Source organism: Drosophila gunungcola, unplaced genomic scaffold (genome assembly GCF_025200985.1).
Source record: "Drosophila gunungcola strain Sukarami unplaced genomic scaffold, Dgunungcola_SK_2 000057F, whole genome shotgun sequence".
Taxonomy (NCBI): domain Eukaryota; kingdom Metazoa; phylum Arthropoda; class Insecta; order Diptera; family Drosophilidae; genus Drosophila; species Drosophila gunungcola.
Window position 1 is genome coordinate 304,157 of NW_026453220.1, and position 21,948 is coordinate 326,104.

Here is a 21,948-nt window from a genome sequence, read left to right on the forward strand (position 1 = left end):
TTTTCATGGTGGAATCGCGGAATAAACTCAGTCCAGTACATATTTTAATCCTAGTTGATTATCATTTTGTCATCTCCTTGGAACTCCTCACCAACGACTTTGGCGTACGGGTGAGCCTGGTTTTATCTTGCTTTAGTTGTTTCCTCAATTGCTTAGTGGAATCCGGGTATAAAACACAACTCTAGTTTGAAAAGCCAATTATCTGTGTTTTGAACTATCGAAATATCGATTTTTCGATTTTGTTTTCTCTCACTGAGTAAAAATACCAAATGCGGTAGTATTTTCGAGAGCTCCGGTCAAGTCACTCCCCCGGCAAACGGTCGCACTAATTACGCAGAGAGGAAAAGCTAACAATTTTTTCAGTGCCCGAAAACTAATCATTTAAAAGGTAATTAAAAGAGGTGAGCTCAGTTTGGAAAAGTCTCTGGCAGACGGAAACGCTGGCTCCTGTTTTTGCCCAACCATTTGTAAGCCATTCCCGAAATTTAGCCCCCTCTTTGAGACGTGTTCAAGCTGCGGATACGCGATACGGGCGTGTGTGTGTGTAGGTGTGTGTTGGTATTCGTATTCGTATTTAGCTGAATCCGTGACAGCGCCCACAACGCCCCCAAAAGAAAGGGGATTATTGCAATCAATAATCAAAATCAGTTTTGCACATCTCACGCTCCTCATCCCTGGTTTGATCCACATCCACAGAGCTAGTTTGCAGCGAGGAGCAGAGCAGCATCCACCACGATGACCGATTCCAAGTACTTCACCACCACCAAGAAGGGCGAGATCTTCGAGCTGAAGTCGGAGCTGAACAACGACAAGAAGGAGAAGAAGAAGGAGGCGGTGAAGAAGGTGATCGCCAGCATGACCGTGGGCAAGGACGTGTCCGCCCTCTTCCCGGACGTGGTCAACTGCATGCAGACGGACAATCTGGAACTGAAGAAGCTGGTCTACCTCTACCTAATGAACTACGCCAAGTCGCAGCCGGACATGGCCATCATGGCGGTGAACACGTTCGTGAAGGACTGCGAGGACTCGAATCCGTTGATACGGGCGCTGGCCGTGCGCACCATGGGCTGCATCCGGGTGGACAAGATCACCGAGTACCTGTGCGAGCCGCTGCGCAAGTGCCTCAAGGATGAGGATCCCTACGTGCGCAAGACGGCCGCCGTGTGCGTGGCCAAGCTGTACGACATCTCGGCCACGATGGTGGAGGACCAGGGCTTCCTCGACCAGCTGAAGGACCTGCTGTCCGACTCAAATCCCATGGTGGTGGCCAACGCGGTGGCCGCGCTCAGCGAGATTAACGAGGCCAGCCAGTCCGGCCAACCGCTGGTGGAGATGAACTCGGTGACCATCAACAAGCTGCTGACGGCCCTCAACGAGTGCACCGAATGGGGCCAGGTCTTCATCCTCGATTCGCTGGCCAACTACAGTCCCAAGGATGAGCGCGAGGCGCAGTCCATCTGCGAGCGAATCACCCCGCGACTGGCCCACGCCAACGCGGCCGTCGTCCTCAGCGCCGTCAAGGTGCTGATGAAGCTGCTCGAGATGCTCTCCAGCGACAGCGACTTCTGCGCTACGCTCACCAAGAAGCTGGCTCCGCCACTGGTCACGCTGCTCTCCTCGGAGCCGGAGGTGCAGTACGTGGCGCTGCGCAACATCAATCTGATCGTCCAGAAGCGGCCGGACATCCTCAAGCACGAGATGAAGGTGTTCTTCGTCAAGTACAATGACCCCATTTACGTGAAGCTGGAGAAGCTGGACATCATGATACGGCTGGCCAACCAGAGCAACATCGCCCAGGTGCTCAGCGAGCTGAAGGAGTACGCCACCGAGGTGGACGTGGACTTTGTGCGCAAGGCAGTGCGCGCCATCGGTCGCTGCGCCATCAAGGTGGAGCCCTCGGCGGAGCGGTGCGTCTCCACGCTGCTGGATCTGATCCAGACTAAGGTCAACTACGTGGTGCAGGAGGCCATCGTGGTCATCAAGGACATATTCCGCAAGTACCCCAACAAGTACGAGAGCATCATCAGCACGCTCTGCGAGAACCTGGACACTCTGGACGAGCCGGAGGCACGCGCATCGATGGTGTGGATCATTGGCGAGTACGCGGAGCGCATAGACAATGCCGACGAGCTGCTCGACAGCTTCCTCGAGGGCTTTCAGGTAGGTCATTGGCTGGCTTGCCATTGTCTTGCCAACAAGTCTTTAACGCTCTTCAATCTTTTCAGGATGAGAACGCGCAGGTGCAGCTACAGCTGCTCACCGCCGTGGTCAAGCTGTTCCTCAAGCGCCCCTCAGACACCCAGGAGCTGGTGCAGCACGTACTCTCGCTGGCCACCCAGGATTCGGACAATCCCGATCTGCGCGACCGCGGCTTCATCTACTGGCGCCTGCTGTCCACGGACCCGGCCGCCGCCAAGGAGGTGGTGCTGGCCGACAAGCCGCTCATCTCGGAGGAGACCGACCTCCTGGAGCCGACGCTGCTGGACGAGCTCATCTGCCACATCAGCTCGCTGGCCAGCGTGTACCACAAGCCGCCGACCGCGTTCGTAGAGGGTCGCGGTGCCGGAGTGCGCAAGTCGCTGCCCAACCGCGCCGCCGGATCCGGAGCTGGTGGCGAGCAGCCAGAGAGCGGCGCCGGTTCAGAGGCCATGGTCATCCCAAACCAGGAGTCGCTCATCGGCGACCTGCTCTCCATGGACATCAACGCACCCGCCATGCCCTCCGCGCCAGCGGCCACCAGCAACGTGGACCTGTTGGGCGGCGGCCTGGACATCCTACTGGGTGGCCCGCCGGCGGAGGCTGCACCCGGCGGCGCCTCCAGCCTGCTGGGCGACATTTTCGGTTTGGGCGGCGCCTCGCTGTCGGCGGGCGTGCAGATCCCCAAGGTCACGTGGCTGCCGGCGGAGAAGGGCAAAGGCCTCGAGATCCAGGGCACGTTCTCGCGCCGCAACGGCGAGGTGTTCATGGACATGACCCTGACCAACAAGGCCATGCAGCCGATGACCAACTTCGCCATACAACTCAACAAGAACAGCTTCGGTCTTGTGCCCGCCACGCCCATGCAGGCGGCACCCCTCCCGCCCAACCAGTCCATCGAGGTGAGCATGGCGCTGGGCACTAATGGACCCATCCAGCGCATGGAGCCGCTCAACAACCTGCAGGTGGCCGTGAAGAACAACATCGACATATTCTACTTCGCCTGCCTGGTGCACGGCAACGTTCTGTTCGCCGAGGACGGGCAGCTGGACAAGCGCGTCTTCCTCAACACCTGGAAGGAGATACCCGCCGCCAACGAGCTGCAGTACAGCCTGAGCGGCGTCATCGGCACCACCGACGGCATCGCCTCCAAGATGACCACCAACAACATCTTCACCATCGCCAAGCGCAACGTCGAGGGCCAGGACATGCTCTACCAGTCCCTCAAGCTGACCAACAGCATTTGGGTGCTGCTGGAGCTGAAGCTGCAGCCGGGCAACCCGGACGCCACACTCAGCCTCAAATCGCGCTCCGTGGAGGTGGCCAACATAATCTTCGCCGCCTACGAGGCCATCATTCGCTCCCCGTAAGCGTGCCACTCACCCGGAAAGCCTGGAAGGGACGTCGGACGGTCGGTGGACGAGGAGCACAAAGCAATCGGAGCGATCAGTTAATGAGGAAACCGTGTTGAAGATTAGCTCAACCATAAATTGTAATTTACGTATTATTACTATATTGTTTATTGGCGACTTCGCCACTTACATACATTATTTATGCATATGCACACATGTAAACCAAACCAATCAAGTTTGTCGCGAGAACTGTTAATTGTTAATTGGCGATGCATGTCCTCGACGTACTGCAACGTACAACGGCAGCGAAGGCTGCGACCAAGCCGTTCACGCCGTTGCGTAATCGCATTCCAAAACTCTGTAACCCCACATGCACGGCATCTATGTATATGTACGTGTCCTAGTAAAATGTATGACATAACACTCTAAATATTTGAGACATTGTTTTCTTTATGCCATTTTTAAACTTGCCGGATGCCGACTTCTCCAGTCAATTTTCGAGAAAAGTCCTTTATCCAATAGAATTTTAAGTTGATTTGAGTTTGATCTTTCGTATCTTAGTAACTAAAATAACTAGATAGCCGGTTTTATTTTATTTGATTCAAAGTTAAGCCATCCGTGAATATGACAATAATAATATAATTTTTTAATTTCTTACCAATTTCATTGAATTGGTACACACAATTCAGTCAACAAATTAAAAAATTCGTTTCTTTAACCTATTAATATTTTTATAAATTTAATAAGAAGAAAAAGTTTTTCCCGCGCAGATCACCTTTGTGCCTAGCCACGCCCACTATTGCCTCCGATTACCTTCCAGCCACAGTTTAAAGAATGGAGATTTTTAAATCGTAATATAAATCTAGGGATTTTCAAGTTCCTAATCAAATAACAAGGAAACAAAATCCTTAATCTTTTTCTAAGGTTTAAGTTTTTAATGTTTTATAACGATTGTCAAAAACAAATGGGAATTTTATTTGCGGCAAAGGAGCGAAAGCTTTTAAGCTTATTAAAGGAGACCATTATTTTGTTAGTACGGTTGCGCCCCACTATTTTATCAAGTGGTGTGTGCCATGCAAAACATGATCTCTTTTTCGATAGTATTTTAGGAAATAATTCCCCGAAATATGCTTTGCTTTGCCCTAAAACAGTGTTTATAAAATCGTATAATCTAAGGCAATAGCTTGCCGAGAAACTGTCCCAAAAATGATGTAGTATACCTGGTCATGGTTGTGGGGAGGCGCGAAGCTTTTGGCTCCTGAGCTTTCGGAAGCTTTTCGCTTTGGCCCGTCGGGGGTTGTTCTGGTTCTGGTTCTGGTTCTGGTCCGTTCTGACCCACAAGAGCGGAGCGGACAGGCGCTCAAGTAGCCATTGCCATCCCTGTCTCTTGGCCGCAGGACTGTTATCCTGTTGTACCACAAGCGATTCTGGCTTGGCCCCGATTGTTCCCACGTCGCAGTGCGAAAATGTGTACAAATACTGCAGCAGCAGTAGCAGCAGCAAAAGCAGCAGCAGCAGCAGCAGCATATCCGCAGTAACTTGACTGCAGGATCGGGTGTATTATTTGTGTGCAAATTCGGCAGCAGGATCTCCAGTGCTCCGCCCTGTTTTTGTTTTTTGGGGCTTCTTCTTTTAAAAAGGCGTTGGAAGGGAGGGATTGGACTCCCAATCAGTGCAGGAATGTGGACCCATTTTGTGCCAGTGGAGAGCATTTAACCGACTGAGAATCGACCATTAGGATACGCCTTTTCGTATCCTGCTGCCACGAAGACGACAACAAATCGCAGGTCCGCCAAAAAATTAATCCGCCGGAATGAGAGTGGGGGCGGACATGGTCTACGATTACGGCAGCGAGGACCCAATGGGCACCACCCACCTGGACTGGCCCTTTCTCATCAAGGTTTGTGACACACACATCCCCCCTCTTCACATCACCAAACACACACGTACACGCACACGTACACACACACACACGTACACACACACACACACTCATACGCCCTTTCGCAGGACTCGCCGTAAATAACACCAAGACAGGCGCCCATATTTGCACGCTTTTTAGGTTAAGTCGAGACAATATGCAAAGTGTCGAGTATAATGTGTATAAGTGGGGGTTTGTGTGTCAATAGCTGTGGCACCATCGCCTCTGGCTCGAATTTTAAAGAACCACGAAGGTAGCAACCTGATGTAAACAAGCATTGGTTAACTAAATCTTTCCACATAAAATCCAAAATATTGAAAGTCCTTCAAAAGAACAGTAGTTCGGATGAAAAATGTTTGAATTCTTGACCAACATCAAAAACACATACATATATGAACTTTTCCGTGTAGTACTTACTTTTTCAGTCCAAAAGATACCGACCTTCCAACTTTTGCGAGAGTTTTAAATATAAAAAATACCTGATTATAATACCAATTTAAATATCAGAGATACAAAAAAAACTTGTAATATCCGTATTACGAAATCAGGTAAATTCCAAATTATTTTCAATTTTATTTACCAGAGGTGCCTAAGTCTGCCTTATGACAGTGCACCCATTAATATCATAAAACTGATTATAAATTGAAATAATCAAACGACAGATGAATGCTTTGTTGGCTTGATCTGCTTTACCGCCAGGAGGCACCTGTCACAGTTTCACGGGTCACAGTTTCAGTTTCAGTTTCAGTTTCAGACAGGCTAATGTGCATTTCAAGTGGCTCGTAAGGTGAAACCCTCATATGCACCCTTTTTGAGTGAGTCACTCTGCATGCATGCGTGCCAGTGACCGGAAGTTAGGGGTAGCTAACGAAAAAGTGGCCCATCGCGGCGGCCCCTTGATAAGTGTGTCATGTCCTTGCTCGAATTACTGTGTACTGTGACCTGTGACCTGTGACCCGTGAACGCTTCTCACTCAACTCCAACCTCCTTCCGCAGGGCATCCTGGAGGGCCAGACCTGCACACCCACTGCACCGGAGCCGCTGGCCGCCATCCTATGGGCCATCTTTGCCGTGTTCGGCATCGTGTACGCCCTGCTTGGCTACCGGTGTCTGCGCGCCGTCGGCTTCCTCAGCGGATTGATGGTGGGCGCCAATGGCATCTTCATCCTGCAGGACTTCCAAATCACCTTCCTGGGCAAACCGGCGGACTCGGCGCTGGCCATTGTGGCGGGTCTGCTGGGCGCGGTCCTGGGCTCCACATATCCGGTGGCCTCCGTGCTGATCAGCGCCTTCGCCGGTGCCCTGCTCTCCGGCGCCGCAATGGCCGTGTGCGTGGCCACCTTTCCGGACAATGAGTTCGGGGTAAGTTACTTTTCCTACATCCTCTACATATATATATATATATATATATATATATATGAATATATTTTATACATTTATCCTTTACCCATCGAAAGTACCGCGAGATCTATGTGGCCGTGGTGGGCGGCGCCGTCATCTGCTCGGTGCTGACCTTGTGCTGCGTCAAATACGTGACCATACTCACGTCCAGCATCGTGGGCACGGCCATGATCCTAAGCGCCATTGACTTTTTTATGCACGGCCTGGAGACCATTAATTGGGTGAGTACTGATTAGTTTGAATGATATTTTACTATTTAACCTAGTGGTTTCCTTGACAATATTGGCTAGATAGGCTATACGATCTGTCGGTTTTCTGCGGTCTATACAAATCGACCCTCGCTAATGTATATATGCATACATATGTATATATATTCTTCGGGTTATGTTGCATAGATAGATCTAATAGATTGATCCTATTAATAGCTCAATCATACCTATGGCACTTATTTATTTTAATCTACCTATAGAAAGAAGGCTTCTTAGAATGTTAAGAGTTTAAAAAAAATTAAAGAGGGTAAAATAATAAAGTTATATAGTTATAGTTGTTTTTCAGAGCTTTGAAAGTTTTGACTAATTTTCCAGTTCTTTGCATAATTGACACGCCCGCTCTAAACTCAAAATTCGAATCCAGTATTTGGTTTTTGGGTGGAGATGTTTTTAAAACCATTTGTTGTAGAATATGTACATTTATAGTACAATGTTTTCTATCAGTTTTGCTTGGATTAATACCTTCAGCTGAAATTGTAATTCTTTATTCTAATTGGTCCTTTGCAATATCCTCCGTCTTTCGCCCACAGATAATCGGCATGCGACCGCATCCCTCGCCGCCGCCCTGTTACGGTGGCCTCCTGATCGCCGCCTGGCCCATCACCATCGTGCTCAGCATCATGGTGCAGTGCTTCATCACCGCTTGGCGCGTGGACCACCGCAAGCGCGTCTACATGCGGCACCACAACCACCCCGGCCACGCCCACTGGCGCCCACCTGCCGCACAGCCAGCAGCAGGCGGGGCCGGGCCACGCCCTCGCCCCCGTCCGGCGGTCCCAGTCCCGCACCCGCGAGACGCGCGAGGAGGCCAGGCAGCGCAAGTTCCGCTACCTTTACCAGGTGCGCACGGCCCGCGGCGACATCATATCGCAGGTGAGTGGACGTGGACTTCAGCATTCCGAGAAAAAGTTTTAGGATTATGGAGTGTTGGTGCAATTTTCACTAAAGATTCTGAAAGTACTCATTGAAACTGGTTTAAGCCCATTTTTGTGTTTTTCTAGCTTAGCTCGAGCTTAGATTTTAGGCCGATTTACAAATGTATAGTAAAAATTCGTTGTATTCTAATTTTTATGATTTAACCAGAGCAACCAAACTTTTTTGAAACTAAGTATACATTTTAGACCTACCATCTGTGCATTGTTTTAAAAGTTTGTCACGCATACGCACTGTTGCCGTCTGATTTCGACCGTGTTTGGTATAAAAAATCAAATGAATGTGCTACAAGCAATCTTTCCACCTTGATTGCATTAAACACAATTCAAAATGAATAGCAATTCGTGTTCAACAGTCATTAAAATTTAGGTGATTAAGGGTTTTTTCTTTTTGTTGTGAGGCGGTGAATGTAACTAGAGTTAAATGTAAGATCCTTTAAGACCCATTTCAAGCCCCTAGAACTTAAAAAAAATCATCAACAGTCAAGAAAACTTAAATTTAAGGGCTTTAATGAATGTATATTTGTACAATTTTAAAATTGTCCCTTTCCGTGGTGAATGTGACTTACCCATTCCATTTTATATGCATACTTACTTTCCAAAATGATAAAGTCTTATGCGTTGGTTTTATAGCAACTGTTCCATTACTTTGGGAGCATTTATCGTATTCGCTATTGGGTTCAAATGGAAATATATATAGTCACAGATAAAACCGAATTGTTTTTCTAAAATATAATGTTGTATCTTTTGTTGCAGAATTTTGTGTCGGCTCTGCAGAAGCGCATCCAGCTGAGCGGCACGGAGACGCCCTCGGAGCGGTCGATTCAAGAGCAGCTCGAACGAGCGGAACACGTTCCGGAGCGACCGGACGCACTTCACCACCATCCACGACCCCGACTCGGAGCTGTGCGACAAGATCGAGATCGTCCGTGACATTGGATAACAAACAAGCAATAGCTACATGTAACTATACCCGTAAGGGGGCTACGGGCTGCGGTACTTGGGCGCGGATGGGACACGGGTCGGGGGAGGCACCTGGTCGATCAGGTGGGAACGGGCAGGATCGCGGACTCTAAAGAGAACTGCGGAGGAGAAGGCGGATGATGACTGAAACAAGTACGGTTGCATGTAGACTTTGTGGATGGGGCACCAAGTGCCGGAAACTGGAGAAGGACACTGGAGATGGACATCGGAAGCTTTAAATATCAGAGGATATGCGGATCTGGAGCTGATTTCCCGCACATTGGAGCACTTCTTCGCCGCCAAGCGGAGAATCAGCGGGACAAGTATTAGATTTAGGTTACTTGAATCGTGCACAGCTAGAATGTAAGACATCCGACTGCGGAGGGGAGTTGGCAGGAAGTTGATTTCGTTCTCCACACTTATTCGAATGTTACTACAGATAGAAATACTCCCTATGTATACAACTAACATACCGATTTACTTGTACTTGTATGTGCGGCAAATAAGAGGGCCGCGAATAAGTTGGGCTAATACTCTAAGTGATGAATGAGATGGGTATCCATCGTAGTCCTGCAACTAAACTAAACCTAACCAAGTACTAGCAACGCTTATCCCACTTCGAGTATAGCCAGGCAACCGCAATTACTAATCAGTTCATATCTGTGTTATAATTATACGATTCAAGAGGAAACCAGCGATGCAAGTGGGCACAGCGCCAGCATTTCGTTGCATTTAAACTATCAAGTACGTAGGACTAAGAACTATGTATGTTGCAAACTCTATACACTGCAGTTTCCCAAACTCCCAAGACAGCAAAATACAATACAATACAATACAATACCTATTAAGTACAATAAAAAAGAAGGGGAAATATGTAGGCAGATGAGTTCGAATTATAAGCCTGTACAGTTGGAGCCATAGTCCACTTAGAGTTAGACCTAGCATTAGCCAGTCGAAGAGCCAAAGCTAAGCCACTTTTTTGACTACACACAACATGTCGATATATGTAACACACAATCGCTGTAGAAGGAAGGGAATATAAGGTCCGACCAAGTCAAAATTCAGCATTTAACACCCCAAAACGATCCGCTCGATCAGCCGTCTTAGCACTATCCGTAAGATTCACGTTCAAAATATATACATATATATATATAGATATATTATAAGGTATTAGATCCATGCAAACAGCGGTACAAACTCAAATTAATTCCAAAAATTTCACGCAATTAATGCTAGCCGAGACATTTGTACCAAGGTAAGTGATATGCAACGTTTTTAACTGTCTAGTTAAAGAGCCTCAGCGCAATTTTTGAGAACTTAAATCGTGGAATCAATAGGAATGAACATTCTGAGAGGTCTATATAGTCTTCCATAGTTATTTTCTTAATAAGTTTTAATTTTTAAATTCTTTTCACACAAAATGCTATGTAAACTTTCCAAATTAAGTGATACAAGTAATGATAGTTTTTCACACCATCACATTTTTGCTAGACTGATTTCCAAAATATTTGCAGTTCACAGGATCTAATTATTTTGCGCAAAACAGGTTGGGCTCATTAGCTAGACACTTGCAAAAAAAAAAAAAAAAAAATTTAGAAATAAAAATTAATAGAGTAAGTAAAATAAAAAAAAAAAGATTTCTCCAAACCTTGAAGGATTGGACATTGCCAGGCAGAAACTTCCATATCGAATCGGTTGGTTTCCAAATCACAAATATGTGTATAACTCAAGTTTCCTGTTATGTTGATTTGCGCTTAGTTTTGAGGAATTGCTGCCGTCCGCAATTGTTGATTTATACTATCCAACAAACTGTAGAAACGACCTAAGCAATTTATTGGGAACATTTTTTAAAAATCTAAAATCTCTATTTGTCACAAGTTATTTTCGGTTTTAAAAAATTACCCAATAATTTGTGGAAAGTTGTATGCGGTTTGACTCAGTATCTTTTCCTATAAGTTGGTAATTCTGTTCCTCTCGTGGTTTTATTGTTCATCAGCAATGTCTAATCGGAGGATAATGGGGTAATGTTGTATTCTTAAGTTCGGCAAATAACAGACATTTTGTAAGACAAAGGTTCGAAACCCTTAATTCAATATAATGAAAAGATTAAGTAACTGCAAACTAAAGTAGTAAAAATCATAAAAGAGTTGCACATTTAAATCCAAATAAAAAATGTTAGGATGCATTATCAATACAAAAACGATTATAGTCGATGCGATTTCAGCTGTGGAAATTGCTTAGGTGGATCATTAAATTTCTGGTGCCAGAGTGAAGTCAAGGCTTGGAATAACACTAATAAAAACATCTGTAATAACCAAAAAGAAAAATTAATAAATAAACGATGCAGGCCACACATGTGTTTTTCTTGAATCACAGTACGTATAGATCAAAATAAAGAATATCCATTTAATAAACCTTCATCCTTAACAAAACATATAAATTAGAAAGCGGAAAAAAAACATTCCAACTAAAATCAAAACAAACAAATTGTTCTAAAAATATATACTATTTGGCAGCTTTCAAAATTTTCATAAATATAAATAAACATTAAGGAAAAAAAGGAACTGATTATTGAGCCTTATATATCGCCATTCAATTGGAGAAAAATAGTTTTGAGTTATAAAAAAGGACAAAATTTAGGAATATGGACTGATAGTAGTCTATTAGGCAATTTAACTATTTCAAAACGCTCAAACTATGACTCATATTTAAAACAAATCGAAATGTTTCGTTGTGGAATGATAGGTACCTCCAAGCCAAATGACGAAACGTTGACGCCTTCGTGTCTAATATTTTATTAATTAATAACACATCGGAATACAGTGGCGCGGATCTGTTTCGCATTCCTTTTCGGCCAGCAACAAGAGCAAGAAGAAACAAACGGTCGATTCAGAATTCAGATAATTGAACATTTGTGTATTTGTATTTGTATTCAACGATGATGGTCTGCATTCATCGCGGGCGAAAGCACAAACATGAACTGATCTCTATGTCGAAATGGTTGCAATTGCCGGATTCTGGTTACCACGCTCCACTACCGTGTCCTGTGTGTTTATTGTTTGGGTATTGTGGTTGGGTGGCCGGATCTAGATGCGGCCCGGGAATGTGCCGCTCTCGCGCTGGTCGTCCCACTTCTCCACCCAGGCGTTGGGGCACATCGACTTGTAGACCTTCTGGAAGTAGTTGCAGGGCGCGAAGTCCTCGCCGCGCTTCTTCTGGCAGCGGTGGAAGTCGATGTACGACTGGTAGCAGTATCGGGTCACGTTCTGGTTAGGGAACCGTGGATCGAACGGGGCGGTCTCCAGCTTGTAGGCGGACATGTTGCTGCTGTCTGACGATTTGTCGCTGCTTTTGTTTTTGGACATGAAAAATTGCATATAGACTTTAGTTGGGAAAGGGAAATAAAAACGAAAACGAAACCGAAACGGATACGGAAACGGAAATCATCGATCGAAACGCAACCAAATCGTAAACCAAGACATAAAGATAGAGAGAGAGAGAGGGAGTTATATAGTCGGAATGAAAAAGAAAGAGATGGATGTAATGGGTTGAGATACATAACCGAATGAGAATGGAAACGATACGTTGAATACAATTTCAGTGCATAAACGGGGAGGAAGAGACAAATATATAAATCACAAAGGTTAGTTCTTCAAGTTTGTGGTTGCTTAATGAGCGGTATATATCATATTATATAGAGAGATACATCTCGTATGGATCTTCTAAAGTTAAGGCTTACGATCTAGACTATGATTATTTTATAATGTGTATATCGAGGGACTAGCCGCCCTCGACCCGTGTGAAAAAAAATACAAAGTACACTGCTCGCGCTTGCAGCTCGAAAGCTCTCTCCACTATAACTACAAACTACGGATCTGTGATAGCTTATTCTCGTGTACAAAATCTTCAGGGGGGGATGGGAGGATCGCTGTGGGCGGGAGGGGAATTGGTCGAATCGAGTTTAGGCTGTGTTCACGTTTGCCCTTCTGCCTGCGTTCAAGTTCATGTTTCTATGAGGAGCTGGACTGTGGCCGCTACTACTTGACCAGCGGCCGCTTGCCGTTGTCCGTGTCGCAGGCGTTGCTCTTGTACTTGTTGACCTCGGCCAGATACAGCGACCAGAAGTCCTTCGGGTCCACGTCGCTCTCATTGGGCGTCTTCAGCTTGGCCACCACGCCGGTCTTCAGGACCTTTCCGCCACGTCGTCGTCCCACGAGCGGAGGGGGTGGCGCCAGCTTGCCTGCCGCCGCAGCGGCTATGTACGGAGCGGCAGCGCTGCTGGCAGCCCCCACCGCAATCGCCGGCAACACGGGCGATGTGCTGGCCTCCGCCAGGGCCAACTGCTGCTGCTGCTGTTGCTGCTGATGCAGGACCTCCTCTGCTCCGCCGGCGGCCAGGACCGCTGGCTGCTGCAGCTGATGGCTGCCCACATGCTGCTTCTGGCCCTCCTGCATCTTCTTGAACAGCTCCATGAACGAGCCGTCGTTGGCGAAGACGGGGTGTGAAGGCGGCTCCGGCTTGGGCGGTGGGTACACCTTGCCCTCCCTGGCCAGCGCCTCGCGCAGCTTCTGTTCCATCTCGCGGTGGATGCGCTCCTTGTCGAATGGCTCGTCCGTGTCCAGGTTGTAGTAGGCGCCCACGGCCGAGGCGGCGCGCTGCTCTTGCCGGCCATCTGGACGTGATCTGCGGCAGCGGCAGCTGCGGCGGCTGCCTTCTGTACGGCGCTCATCTCCGATCTGCCAGTGGATGGTGGCTGGTGGCCCCTTCGCTGGCTGTTACTGTTGCTGCTGCATCCCGGGCCCGAACCAGTGGTCGGCGACTCCGACCGACGGTAGTGGCTCGAGCGTCGCGAGTAGTCTCGCTCTCGGTCGCGATCCCTGGACCGATCCCTGGAGCGATCTCTGGAGCGGTCTCTGGAGCGGTCTCTGGAGCGGTCTCTGGAGTCGCGGTCCCTGTGGTAGCGGGACTGCTGCCGCTGCGGCTCCTGGCGGCGGCGACGCTGGCCAGAGCGCTCCCCGGAGCGACTGCGGGAGCGGGAATGGCTGCGACTGTAGCGACTGCGCTCCCGCCTGGACGAAGTTCCTCCGCCTCCTCCAGAGGCTCGCTCGTTGTAGCCGCGCTGATGGCCACGGCCGGCGCGCCGCTGCTGCTGGTGGTGGTGGTGGTCGTCCTGATCCTGCTGATAGTAGGGCAGGCGGGCCGCCGACATGTCGGATGTAGTAATGATCTGCAATTCGAAACTGGGCCGCGTTAAATCGAGCAGTTGGCAGAGACGCGTTTACGAAATACCTATACACAATATCAGTATTCTTTCTGTTTTCTTTTCTTTTCTTTTGAGTATCTGCTTTTCGGTTCGTTTCGTATCGTATCGTATCGTTTCGGTTCTGTTCTGTTTGCTTGACGCTTGTCAGAATCGAGAACCGAGAATCTAGCGTTATTTCTTGCGCTGACTTGACTTGGCTGGCGCTGGCTCCTCGACCGGATGACCGGATTTGGGGCCGGGTTTGGGAGCTGGAGCTCCAACCAAGTGGATGTGGGCGACAAGAAACGCTCGCGGCACATACGCGACTCTTATGCAATTTGGATATTGGATACTTAGACTTTGACTTGGATTTGGATGCATTGATTTGATTTGATTTGATTTGATTGGTTTTGCTTTAGCTTTGGCTTTGATTGGTACTTGGCTGGCAGATTTCTGTTTGATAAAATGAGAAATGGTAATTTACTTGTTTGCGATGTCCGCTGCGGTGGAAGTGGTGTTGTGGCTCCAACGTTGCGGCAACGTTACGTTATCATCCGTGCTGGGGGGTTCCTTCCGTTTGGTTTGGATTGGATTCGATTGGCTTGATGTCGATGGGATTAGATCAGTTCAGATCGTATCGATTCGAATCAGTGGCAGATGGCAGGTGACAGATTGCAGGTGCGCCTGCTTGTTTTTCTTGGGTTTAGTGCTTAACTCTTGACTGATTGCGACTCTGAAACGTATCGGATTTTCGGATTCGCCTGCATGGAAAAATGACTTGAACGCATGAATACAAAACGTTACTCGAACCAGGACGCGCAGTGCAGGGGATTTGATTTGATTTGATTTGTCTTTCTGGCTACAATTGTGGTTAAGGATAGTACAAGGGCTGTTTATTTTTGATTTTTTTTTTTTTTTGCGTCCACCCCCTTTTCTTTTGCGGGCGGAGACTTATGTAACCCTGGGGGGGATTGGATCGGATCCCCGCCTGGATCGGGGCAACTTACGGATGCAGACGACGGAGTAGTCCCCGCCCCGTCCCCGCACCACCAGCGAGTTATGTAACTTGTACTTTTTTTTCCTGCTGCCCGAGGAATATTGGCCAGCGGAAGTGTTAGTGCGCTAGTGTCTATGTGTGTGAGTGTGTGCGTGTGTTACGAGTAGCGGATTGCGAAGTTACGGCTTACGGCCCAGATTCTTTTTTCTTTTTTTTTGGGGGGGGGAGGGCTTTAGATGGCACTCGAGTCGATCGATCGGTGCCTTGGCTTACGGTCTGGTGTACTTGTTAAGGTGCGAAAAACATACCTTTGTTGTTCCGAGAGTACGACGAAAAATTTTCAACTGCGAGAATCTCACGAGCCCAGTGCGATAGGAATGGCGATGGCCGATTGAAACTATCGTTGGCTGTCAGAGTGACAGTTAGGGCCAGGCTGCCAGATCGCCATTGGCACGTCGCCAGTGTTGGCTAGTGCCGTTGGCCACCACTGCGGAATCGGAGTCCGAATCTGTGACACGCGCGGATGGAAAACACAAGTCGCCTTCTCCTCCACTGTTGATGATGGAAAGCAATCCTCCCGAGCACGGGACCAAGCCGAGATCCGCCAGACACCGCCCCAACCACCGAGTGGTGCGCAAGCAGCCGGCGCGACCCGCCAGCGACCTTCACAACATCTACATTACCAGCAAGACAGACTTCAAGGTAAGTAAACAGTAGTCTCTAGCCCCTGGGTAATTTCTTATATTCCTTGTGTCCTGGTCAGGCCCAGCAGCGCCGCTGCGAGGAGCTGCTCAACGCCGGCGCCCGGGAGATCTTCCTGCACTGCATGGGCTTCTCGGTCACGCGCGGCCTCAATCTCGCCCTGCGCCTCGTCCATAACTCGGACGGCGCCCTCAGCTACGCCATCAACACCTCCACCGTGCAGCTGGTGGATGAACTGCATCCGCTGTGCGATGCCGAGGACGTAATCTTCCGCCAGCGTAATAACTCGGCCCTGCACATCAAGATCTTTAACCGCAGCCTCTTCGACATCGTCGTGCCGCAGCCGTCGCAGTCCCAATCTCAAGCCCAGTTTGCCCAGTCCCGGGGCAAGCCAAAGGCCAGGCAGTAGGCAATAGGCAGGCGGAGATGTTCAAGCTCTCGGAGCTGGTGCGCTGGCTGGGGCTCACCGAGTTCGAGATCCTGGTCAACCTATGCGGCCTGCTGGTGTTCACCATCACGCTGGCCGTCAAGCTGCACCTGCAGGCCAATGCCGGACCCGGCGGACCCAGCATGCTGCCGGAGGCCATGGGCGACTGGTTCACCGTCTTCAGCCCCCTGTTCTTCATCGACATCTGCAACGCCTACTTCTGCGTCATCGTGGGCATCCGCATGTACCTGGACTCGAACAACAAGCGCAAGGCCCTGCACCGCTTCATGTGGAGCACCTACTTCCTGGTGCTGATAGCCATCTTCAAGTACCTGCTCTGCCTGAAGCTCTCCAGCAAGACGGGTCTCGAGTACTCGGAGGTCTTCTCGCCGATCTTCGTCCTGCTGCAGCTCGTGGCGGTGCGGGCGTGCCAGTTGCCCAACTCCATCTGAACCATCTAAGCCCTAGTATGATATGATACGATACATACCCATCCGTATATTCTGTCTGCTCTGATATGGACAAAATGTGTTTGATATCTTTTATTCTTAAGGGTGTATATGTGTACACAATGTGGAAACAAAAATGTTTTTGAACTGAAAAAATCTAAGAAGTTCAACCCAATATCTGAAGCCTAGTATATGCTATATGTTATTTGAACCTTAAGAAATCTTGAAATATGGCATAGCAATAATTCATATGCATATTCAATATATACATAAATATACAGTTATATCTTGTATGAAAATAATTGTCTTTGAAACACCTGCGGTCAGAATAATAGTTTCTTTTTAGCTTATGAAGTTTGGAAGCAATTTTTAAAAACTATATTTTCTTGAAGATAGTACTATAAACTGAATGGGGCAAACATAAAAATTCGTATTTATTAAATGCATGATTTTTAATATAGATTGATAAAAATATGTTTCTTAAATTTATTATTTTTAAAATAGACTAGATTTTAAAAACATTTTTATTTCAATACAAAGTGCAGATAAACGACGATTTATGGGACATTGTTATTAAATTTTTATAAAATCATTTACTACAGTACATTTTTTTTATTTGAAGAACTAACCAAATATCAAAGGTTTTCTTAGTCCCATTTTATTAATTGGTAAGAAAGCATTATGATAAATTAAAAGATGTCTCAAAGCTATGTTTTTGTGCACCTACTATTTTACCGCAGCTGTATATTGAAATAATTAAAATTTCAATTAAGATGTAAAAAGTTGCAAATGAGCCAATAATAAAATATCAATGGAATATTTATTAAGCTAAAAACGTTTGCTTAAGTTCTAAGACTGGATGTCATGGGAATTATTTGGGCCAAGTTAGGCGAGTCCGAATTACAGTGTTGGGCAACGCCGCTGGTGTGTCTGCGATCAGGTGGCAGCCCCAAGGGAAACTGATTGCTCAGCTCCGCCAAAGGAAACAATAACACAAAGTGTTAATCCGGTATCCAGAGTCCGCAAAACGTAGCCATGTCCACATTGAACCGTCCCAAGTCTCCGCACACGCCCACCGCCATCAAAAAGGGCGAGAAGGAGGACAGTTTCTGGGACAAGTTCAGCACCCTGGGTCGCAAACGCGGCACCCGCGAAGGTAGGTGTAGGTGGGTCCCTTGCTCCGCCCTAAAATGCCTCTGCTTGGGGGTGGAGTGGCACGGATCCCTCTGGATTCTGTTCTTGGACCTTCAAGCCCTCGAATGGTAGTCAAAGGTGGTCCGGATACGCCTCCCATTGCGTTTACGAAGCTCTTCTGGGAACAGATGTGCGGATGTGCGCTGATTAATCAGAGCATTGCGTCACTGATGACGCACACAAACAAACGGGGAACGCTGTGCGTGTGATGGCCTTGTGTCGTCATCGTTTTTGTTTACCTTGTAGATCATGTCTTTAAATATGCAACATTTTGTAACTTGCAGTGAAGAAGGTGCAGGAGGAGGGCAAGTACGCCATTGACTCGCCCGGATCGCCCAGCCAGTATGACATCCCGCCCGAGGACTACGCCCTGCGTAAGTTCATCCATCCTGGAAGGGAATCTCCACGATCTTATTGCAAAATAACCCATCCCATCCCATCCGATCCTTGCAGGCGAACACGAACAGCGCGCCGTCATCGATCCGCAGTCCATCAACGATCCCGAGGTGGTCAAACTGCAGCGCATCCTAGTCGACTGGATCAACGACGAGCTGGCCGAGCAGCGGATCATCGTCCAGCATCTGGAGGAGGACATGTACGACGGCCAGGTGCTGCACAAGCTCTGGGAGAAGCTCACGGGCAAGAAGCTGGACGTGCCGGAGGTCACTCAGTCGGAGCAGGGTCAGCACGAGAAGCTCAACATCGTCCTGAAGGCCGTTAACCACGTGAGTGTCCTTTATTGCCGGGGAAATTGTACGGGCCTGTTCTGGACTTCACTTTCCACAAATTGTTCCGGATTCCATTGGGATTTGGTCAAGTTTTCCAGCCAGTATTTTGGTAAAAATTATTTTACCATCTGCAAGGTTGTAGGAATAGGCTAGTTAGCCGACCATTTTTTTCTGAGAAAATTATTTACCATTTTGGCACTTCTCTCATTCGTAAACTTGTTAATAGAATGTTAAACACTATATTCACTTGTTTTGAATCATTGTAGATACGCGTAAATCTTTTGAAATATTGTGTAATGACGACAATCCTAAAAGCATGCATCATCAAGACACGCAATTTATGTTAATATAAACGTTAATCCTCCAAGTATTTTAACTTAGTCTGTTTCTGTCCTTACATTGTCCTTGTTTTTGCACCGTACATATTCAAAACAAAAGATAACAATGTATACGGGAACTTTCCCATTTTGTGAGAGCTTTCTTGTGATGTCACTGACATTTCTGACTAATCTTTGTTATCCTTATCCCCACAGACACTAGGCTTTCACCAGAAGATCCCAAAGTGGTCGGTGGCCAGCGTGCACTCGAAGAACATCGTGGCCATCCTGCATCTGCTGGTGGCACTGGTGCGTCACTTCCGGGCGCCCGTTCGCCTGCCGGAAAATGTGTTTGTGACGGTTGTGATCGCGGAAAAGAACGCGGGAGTGCTGAATGCCCAGAAGTTCCAGGAGCAGATAACTTCTGAGTACGACGACCTGGGTATGCGCTGTGAAAAGGACGCCTTCGACACGCTGATCGACTGTGCGCCGGACAAGCTGGCCGTGGTGAAGAAGTCCCTGATCACGTTCGTGAACAAGCACCTGGCCAAGCTGAACTTCGAGATCAGCGACCTGAACACGGACTTCCGCGACGGCGTCTATCTTTGCCTGCTAATGGGTCTACTTGGGGGCTTCTTCGTGCCGCTGCATGAGTTCCATTTGACGCCGCAGGACGTCGACCAGATGGTGAGCAACGTGGCATTCGCCTTCGACCTGATGCAGGACGTGGGCCTGCCCAAGCCAAAGGCGCGGCCCGAGGACATTGTCAACATGGACCTCAAGTCCACCCTGCGCGTCCTTTACAGCCTGTTCACCATGTTCAGGGACTACGCCTGAATGGAATCGCAAAGCCAGAGGGGCAACAATCGGCGCCAATTTTACATTTTATATTAACCTTTTGTAATGTTTACACGCTTAATTTATGTGCTTTCCAAAGTGTGTAAACGGTGCAGCGGCAAATGCACAGATTATCAAAACCATTATCAGCGGCTGCATCGTTTATAACCAGCTTTAAGAACGGTTTTATATATATTTATACAAATGTGTCGTATGTCTAACCACTGCGAGCTGCTCGAACCCAGGATGTCTGAAGCAGGGCAGCGAAGAGCTAACCCAAAACCCAAACCCGGCGGCCAGTTGTTAACTTGTCCTACTCACGTGCCAGCCGTAGTTACTGTTGTTACTAAGTGAATTTAATGTATTAATATACAATAACTGAGATTGTGCCTTTTTGATCGCTGAGAGCTATTGCGAATTATTGCACAGATCAGATATAAAACATATAAATGTAGAAGTGTACGAAAAAGTCTTCTAAAATGGTATTTTGTACGTTAAAAATTCGGACTAGAAAAATCAATAAATATTGCCTTGGCATATGTGTTATTCTATTTTAAACAGATTCAAGGCGCTAAATTTATCTGGGTCTGCCCCACTCAAAATCGCCAGTTTCCATCGATTTCACATGTAAGTGTTTCAGTCCGTCCTGTTTGGTAAGTACTGTAGATAGCTGCTTACCGCTTTGCTTTTTTGAACTTTGGCGGTTGCCGCTATTGGTTATCGATAAGGGCTGCGGTCGGGCTGCCAGACCGTTTCGCGCAACAACTTGATGTCAATTACAGCTGCTGCCGGGCTGCCAGACTGTTTGCTGGCCGGTACAATTTGAATTAAAACCCGTCTGCCTGTGGCCAGGTCCTGGCCACGCCCCCATTTTGCCGCAATCCCGCCCAATTTCTGCATCGCCAACTAACAAACAAACAAGTCAAAGGTGTTACTAAACTAATTTGTCGTTTTCAAACAAGGTGGCAACCATGCGCATGCTTCTTATGATTTTCACAATAGCCGAGCAAAGTTTCAAGATTCAAGAGCTGCCCACCGCCACAACGCTCCTCCTGCGGCGCCACTGCCACAACTTCGGCTACGACTACTCCAGCAGCCCCACACAACTCGAGGTCAGCCGGGAGGCCACCCGCCTGGTCATCCGCCGCCTGCAGCGCACCGTGCTCCGGTTGATCCGCGACCCGGACTTCAGCATGTCCGCCGAGGCGAATCCGAAGGATTCTGAGAAGGATCACCAGGAGTCGCCGTTCGGGGCGAATCGCAAGGGCACCGCCAGCGGTAACGCCACCGCCGGCAAGCAGGACTCCAACTGCCGCACCTGCAACGACTTCAAGTCGTGGTCGAAGCAGCAGCGCCTGATCTCCAACGTTCAGAGTGCCAAGGTGAAGCACATGGCCGCCGCCGAGAAGCTGACTGTGAACGCCGCCGAGGATGCCCCGCCACGCGATGACTGCCCGCTGGACAAGGCGCGGCTGGGCATCTCCACCTGGGGCCTGCTCCACACCATGGCCGCCTTCTACTCGGACAATCCCACGGACACCGAGAAGCGCGACATGAAGACCTTCTTCGAGGTGCTGTCGCGCCTCTATCCCTGCGAGTTCTGCGCCAAGGACTTCCGCACCGAGTAAGTTCCTCTGCCCATCACAAAGTGCTGACTCTAAGTGACTCCCTGGTGTCTTACAGCCTGGATGTCAACCCCATCAATGTGAACTCGCAGTCTGAGCTGGCCATGTGGCTGTGCAAGTTTCACAACCGGGTGAACAACAAGCTCGGCAAGCCGCTCTTCGACTGCAACAAGGTGAACGAGAGGTGGCGCGACGGCTGGCTGGACGGCTCCTGCGACTGAGCGTTAGTTATTTTGTAATAGACCGACACATCGAAGGTCCCTTGTTAAATGGTTTGCTGGCTATGAACTCTGAGAGAATACATACACACATTTTGTTGACGACCTGTTATGTGCCTACTCATTTTGGCCCTGCAGACTTCACAGCCTTTGATCTGCCGGTGGGCCTTCAAAAGAT

General features: G+C 48.3%; 8 protein-coding genes across 11 annotated transcripts; 6 read left to right on the forward strand and 2 right to left on the reverse strand.

The window, feature by feature from the left end:
- Window positions 1-279: 279 nt before the first annotated feature.
- Window positions 280-3,978, forward strand: LOC128264110 (AP-1 complex subunit beta-1). 2 transcript variants are annotated; one of them, XM_052999449.1, is made up of 3 exons: window positions 280-388; window positions 697-2,160; window positions 2,226-3,978. In XM_052999449.1, exons 2-3 carry the CDS (start codon window positions 736-738, stop codon window positions 3,564-3,566), a joined length of 2,766 nt encoding a protein of 921 aa, XP_052855409.1. In that variant the 5' UTR covers window positions 280-388; window positions 697-735; the 3' UTR covers window positions 3,567-3,978. The 2 variants fall into 2 exon arrangements, with proteins under 2 accessions (XP_052855409.1, XP_052855408.1); XM_052999448.1 differs by having other exon boundaries at window positions 292-401.
- A 923-nt stretch (window positions 3,979-4,901) lies between these two features.
- Window positions 4,902-11,426, forward strand: LOC128264115 (transmembrane protein 198). Its single transcript, XM_052999459.1, is given in 7 exon segments — window positions 4,902-5,448; window positions 6,466-6,831; window positions 6,927-7,091; window positions 7,670-7,846; window positions 7,848-8,012; window positions 8,828-8,896; window positions 8,898-11,426. Coding segments are annotated over 7 exon segments (1,146 nt in total). The 5' UTR covers window positions 4,902-5,361; the 3' UTR covers window positions 9,015-11,426.
- Window positions 11,427-11,922: 496 nt separating this feature from the next.
- LOC128264120 (cytochrome c oxidase subunit 6B1) lies at window positions 11,923-15,711 on the reverse strand. Of its 3 annotated transcripts, none has more exons than XM_052999465.1 (2): window positions 15,582-15,711; window positions 11,923-12,382 (listed from the first exon to the last, which is right to left on the reverse strand). In XM_052999465.1, exon 2 carries the CDS (start codon window positions 12,352-12,354, stop codon window positions 12,121-12,123), a length of 234 nt encoding a protein of 77 aa, XP_052855425.1. In that variant the 5' UTR covers window positions 12,355-12,382; window positions 15,582-15,711; the 3' UTR covers window positions 11,923-12,120. The 3 variants fall into 3 exon arrangements, with proteins under 3 accessions (XP_052855425.1, XP_052855426.1, XP_052855424.1); XM_052999466.1 differs by having other exon boundaries at window positions 11,923-12,379; window positions 15,582-15,710; XM_052999464.1 differs by having other exon boundaries at window positions 11,923-12,416; window positions 15,582-15,643.
- On the reverse strand, window positions 12,341-15,675 carry LOC128264114 (arginine/serine-rich protein 1). Its single transcript, XM_052999458.1, is given in 3 exon segments — window positions 12,341-13,686; window positions 13,689-15,037; window positions 15,582-15,675. Coding segments are annotated over 2 exon segments (1,170 nt in total). The 5' UTR covers window positions 14,244-15,037; window positions 15,582-15,675; the 3' UTR covers window positions 12,341-13,071.
- On the forward strand, window positions 15,707-16,384 carry LOC128264118 (ribonuclease P protein subunit p20). Its single transcript, XM_052999462.1, has 2 exons — window positions 15,707-15,975; window positions 16,037-16,384. The coding sequence occupies exons 1-2, from the start codon at window positions 15,832-15,834 to the stop codon at window positions 16,382-16,384; spliced, it is 492 nt and encodes a 163-aa protein (XP_052855422.1). The 5' UTR covers window positions 15,707-15,831.
- Window positions 16,385-16,401: 17 nt separating this feature from the next.
- On the forward strand, window positions 16,402-17,135 carry LOC128264119 (transmembrane protein 203). Its single transcript, XM_052999463.1, has one exon. The coding sequence runs from the start codon at window positions 16,402-16,404 to the stop codon at window positions 16,852-16,854; it is 453 nt and encodes a 150-aa protein (XP_052855423.1). The 3' UTR covers window positions 16,855-17,135.
- Window positions 17,136-17,770: 635 nt separating this feature from the next.
- On the forward strand, window positions 17,771-20,485 carry LOC128264116 (beta-parvin). The gene is made up of 4 exons (XM_052999460.1): window positions 17,771-18,007; window positions 18,330-18,419; window positions 18,499-18,770; window positions 19,307-20,485. The coding sequence occupies exons 1-4, from the start codon at window positions 17,887-17,889 to the stop codon at window positions 19,925-19,927; spliced, it is 1,104 nt and encodes a 367-aa protein (XP_052855420.1). The 5' UTR covers window positions 17,771-17,886; the 3' UTR covers window positions 19,928-20,485.
- On the forward strand, window positions 20,415-21,875 carry LOC128264117 (FAD-linked sulfhydryl oxidase ALR). The gene is made up of 3 exons (XM_052999461.1): window positions 20,415-20,554; window positions 20,890-21,551; window positions 21,611-21,875. Exons 2-3 carry the CDS (start codon window positions 20,899-20,901, stop codon window positions 21,771-21,773), a joined length of 816 nt encoding a protein of 271 aa, XP_052855421.1. The 5' UTR covers window positions 20,415-20,554; window positions 20,890-20,898; the 3' UTR covers window positions 21,774-21,875.
- The last annotated feature ends 73 nt before the right edge of the window (window positions 21,876-21,948 follow it).

What these genes read in the sequence shown, in the direction of transcription:
- LOC128264110 (XM_052999449.1), top strand. Translation starts at nt 736, where the DNA reads ATGACCGATTCCAAGTACTTCACCACCACCAAGAAGGGCGAGATCTTC. An exon ending in GCTTCCTCGAGGGCTTTCAG is followed by an intron (nt 2,161 to 2,225) that starts GTAGGTCATTGG and finishes CAATCTTTTCAG; the next exon opens with GATGAGAACGCGCAGGTGCA.
- LOC128264120 (XM_052999464.1), bottom strand. Translation starts at nt 12,411, where the DNA reads ATGCAATTTTTCATGTCCAAAAACAAAAGCAGCGACAAATCGTCAGAC.
- LOC128264118 (XM_052999462.1), top strand. Translation starts at nt 15,832, where the DNA reads ATGATGGAAAGCAATCCTCCCGAGCACGGGACCAAGCCGAGATCCGCC. An exon ending in CCAGCAAGACAGACTTCAAG is followed by an intron (nt 15,976 to 16,036) that starts GTAAGTAAACAG and finishes TGTCCTGGTCAG; the next exon opens with GCCCAGCAGCGCCGCTGCGA.
- LOC128264119 (XM_052999463.1), top strand. Translation starts at nt 16,402, where the DNA reads ATGTTCAAGCTCTCGGAGCTGGTGCGCTGGCTGGGGCTCACCGAGTTC.
- LOC128264116 (XM_052999460.1), top strand. Translation starts at nt 17,887, where the DNA reads ATGTCCACATTGAACCGTCCCAAGTCTCCGCACACGCCCACCGCCATC. An exon ending in CAAACGCGGCACCCGCGAAG is followed by an intron (nt 18,008 to 18,329) that starts GTAGGTGTAGGT and finishes TGTAACTTGCAG; the next exon opens with TGAAGAAGGTGCAGGAGGAG. An exon ending in TCCTGAAGGCCGTTAACCAC is followed by an intron (nt 18,771 to 19,306) that starts GTGAGTGTCCTT and finishes TTATCCCCACAG; the next exon opens with ACACTAGGCTTTCACCAGAA.
- LOC128264117 (XM_052999461.1), top strand. Translation starts at nt 20,899, where the DNA reads ATGCGCATGCTTCTTATGATTTTCACAATAGCCGAGCAAAGTTTCAAG. An exon ending in GCCAAGGACTTCCGCACCGA is followed by an intron (nt 21,552 to 21,610) that starts GTAAGTTCCTCT and finishes GGTGTCTTACAG; the next exon opens with CCTGGATGTCAACCCCATCA.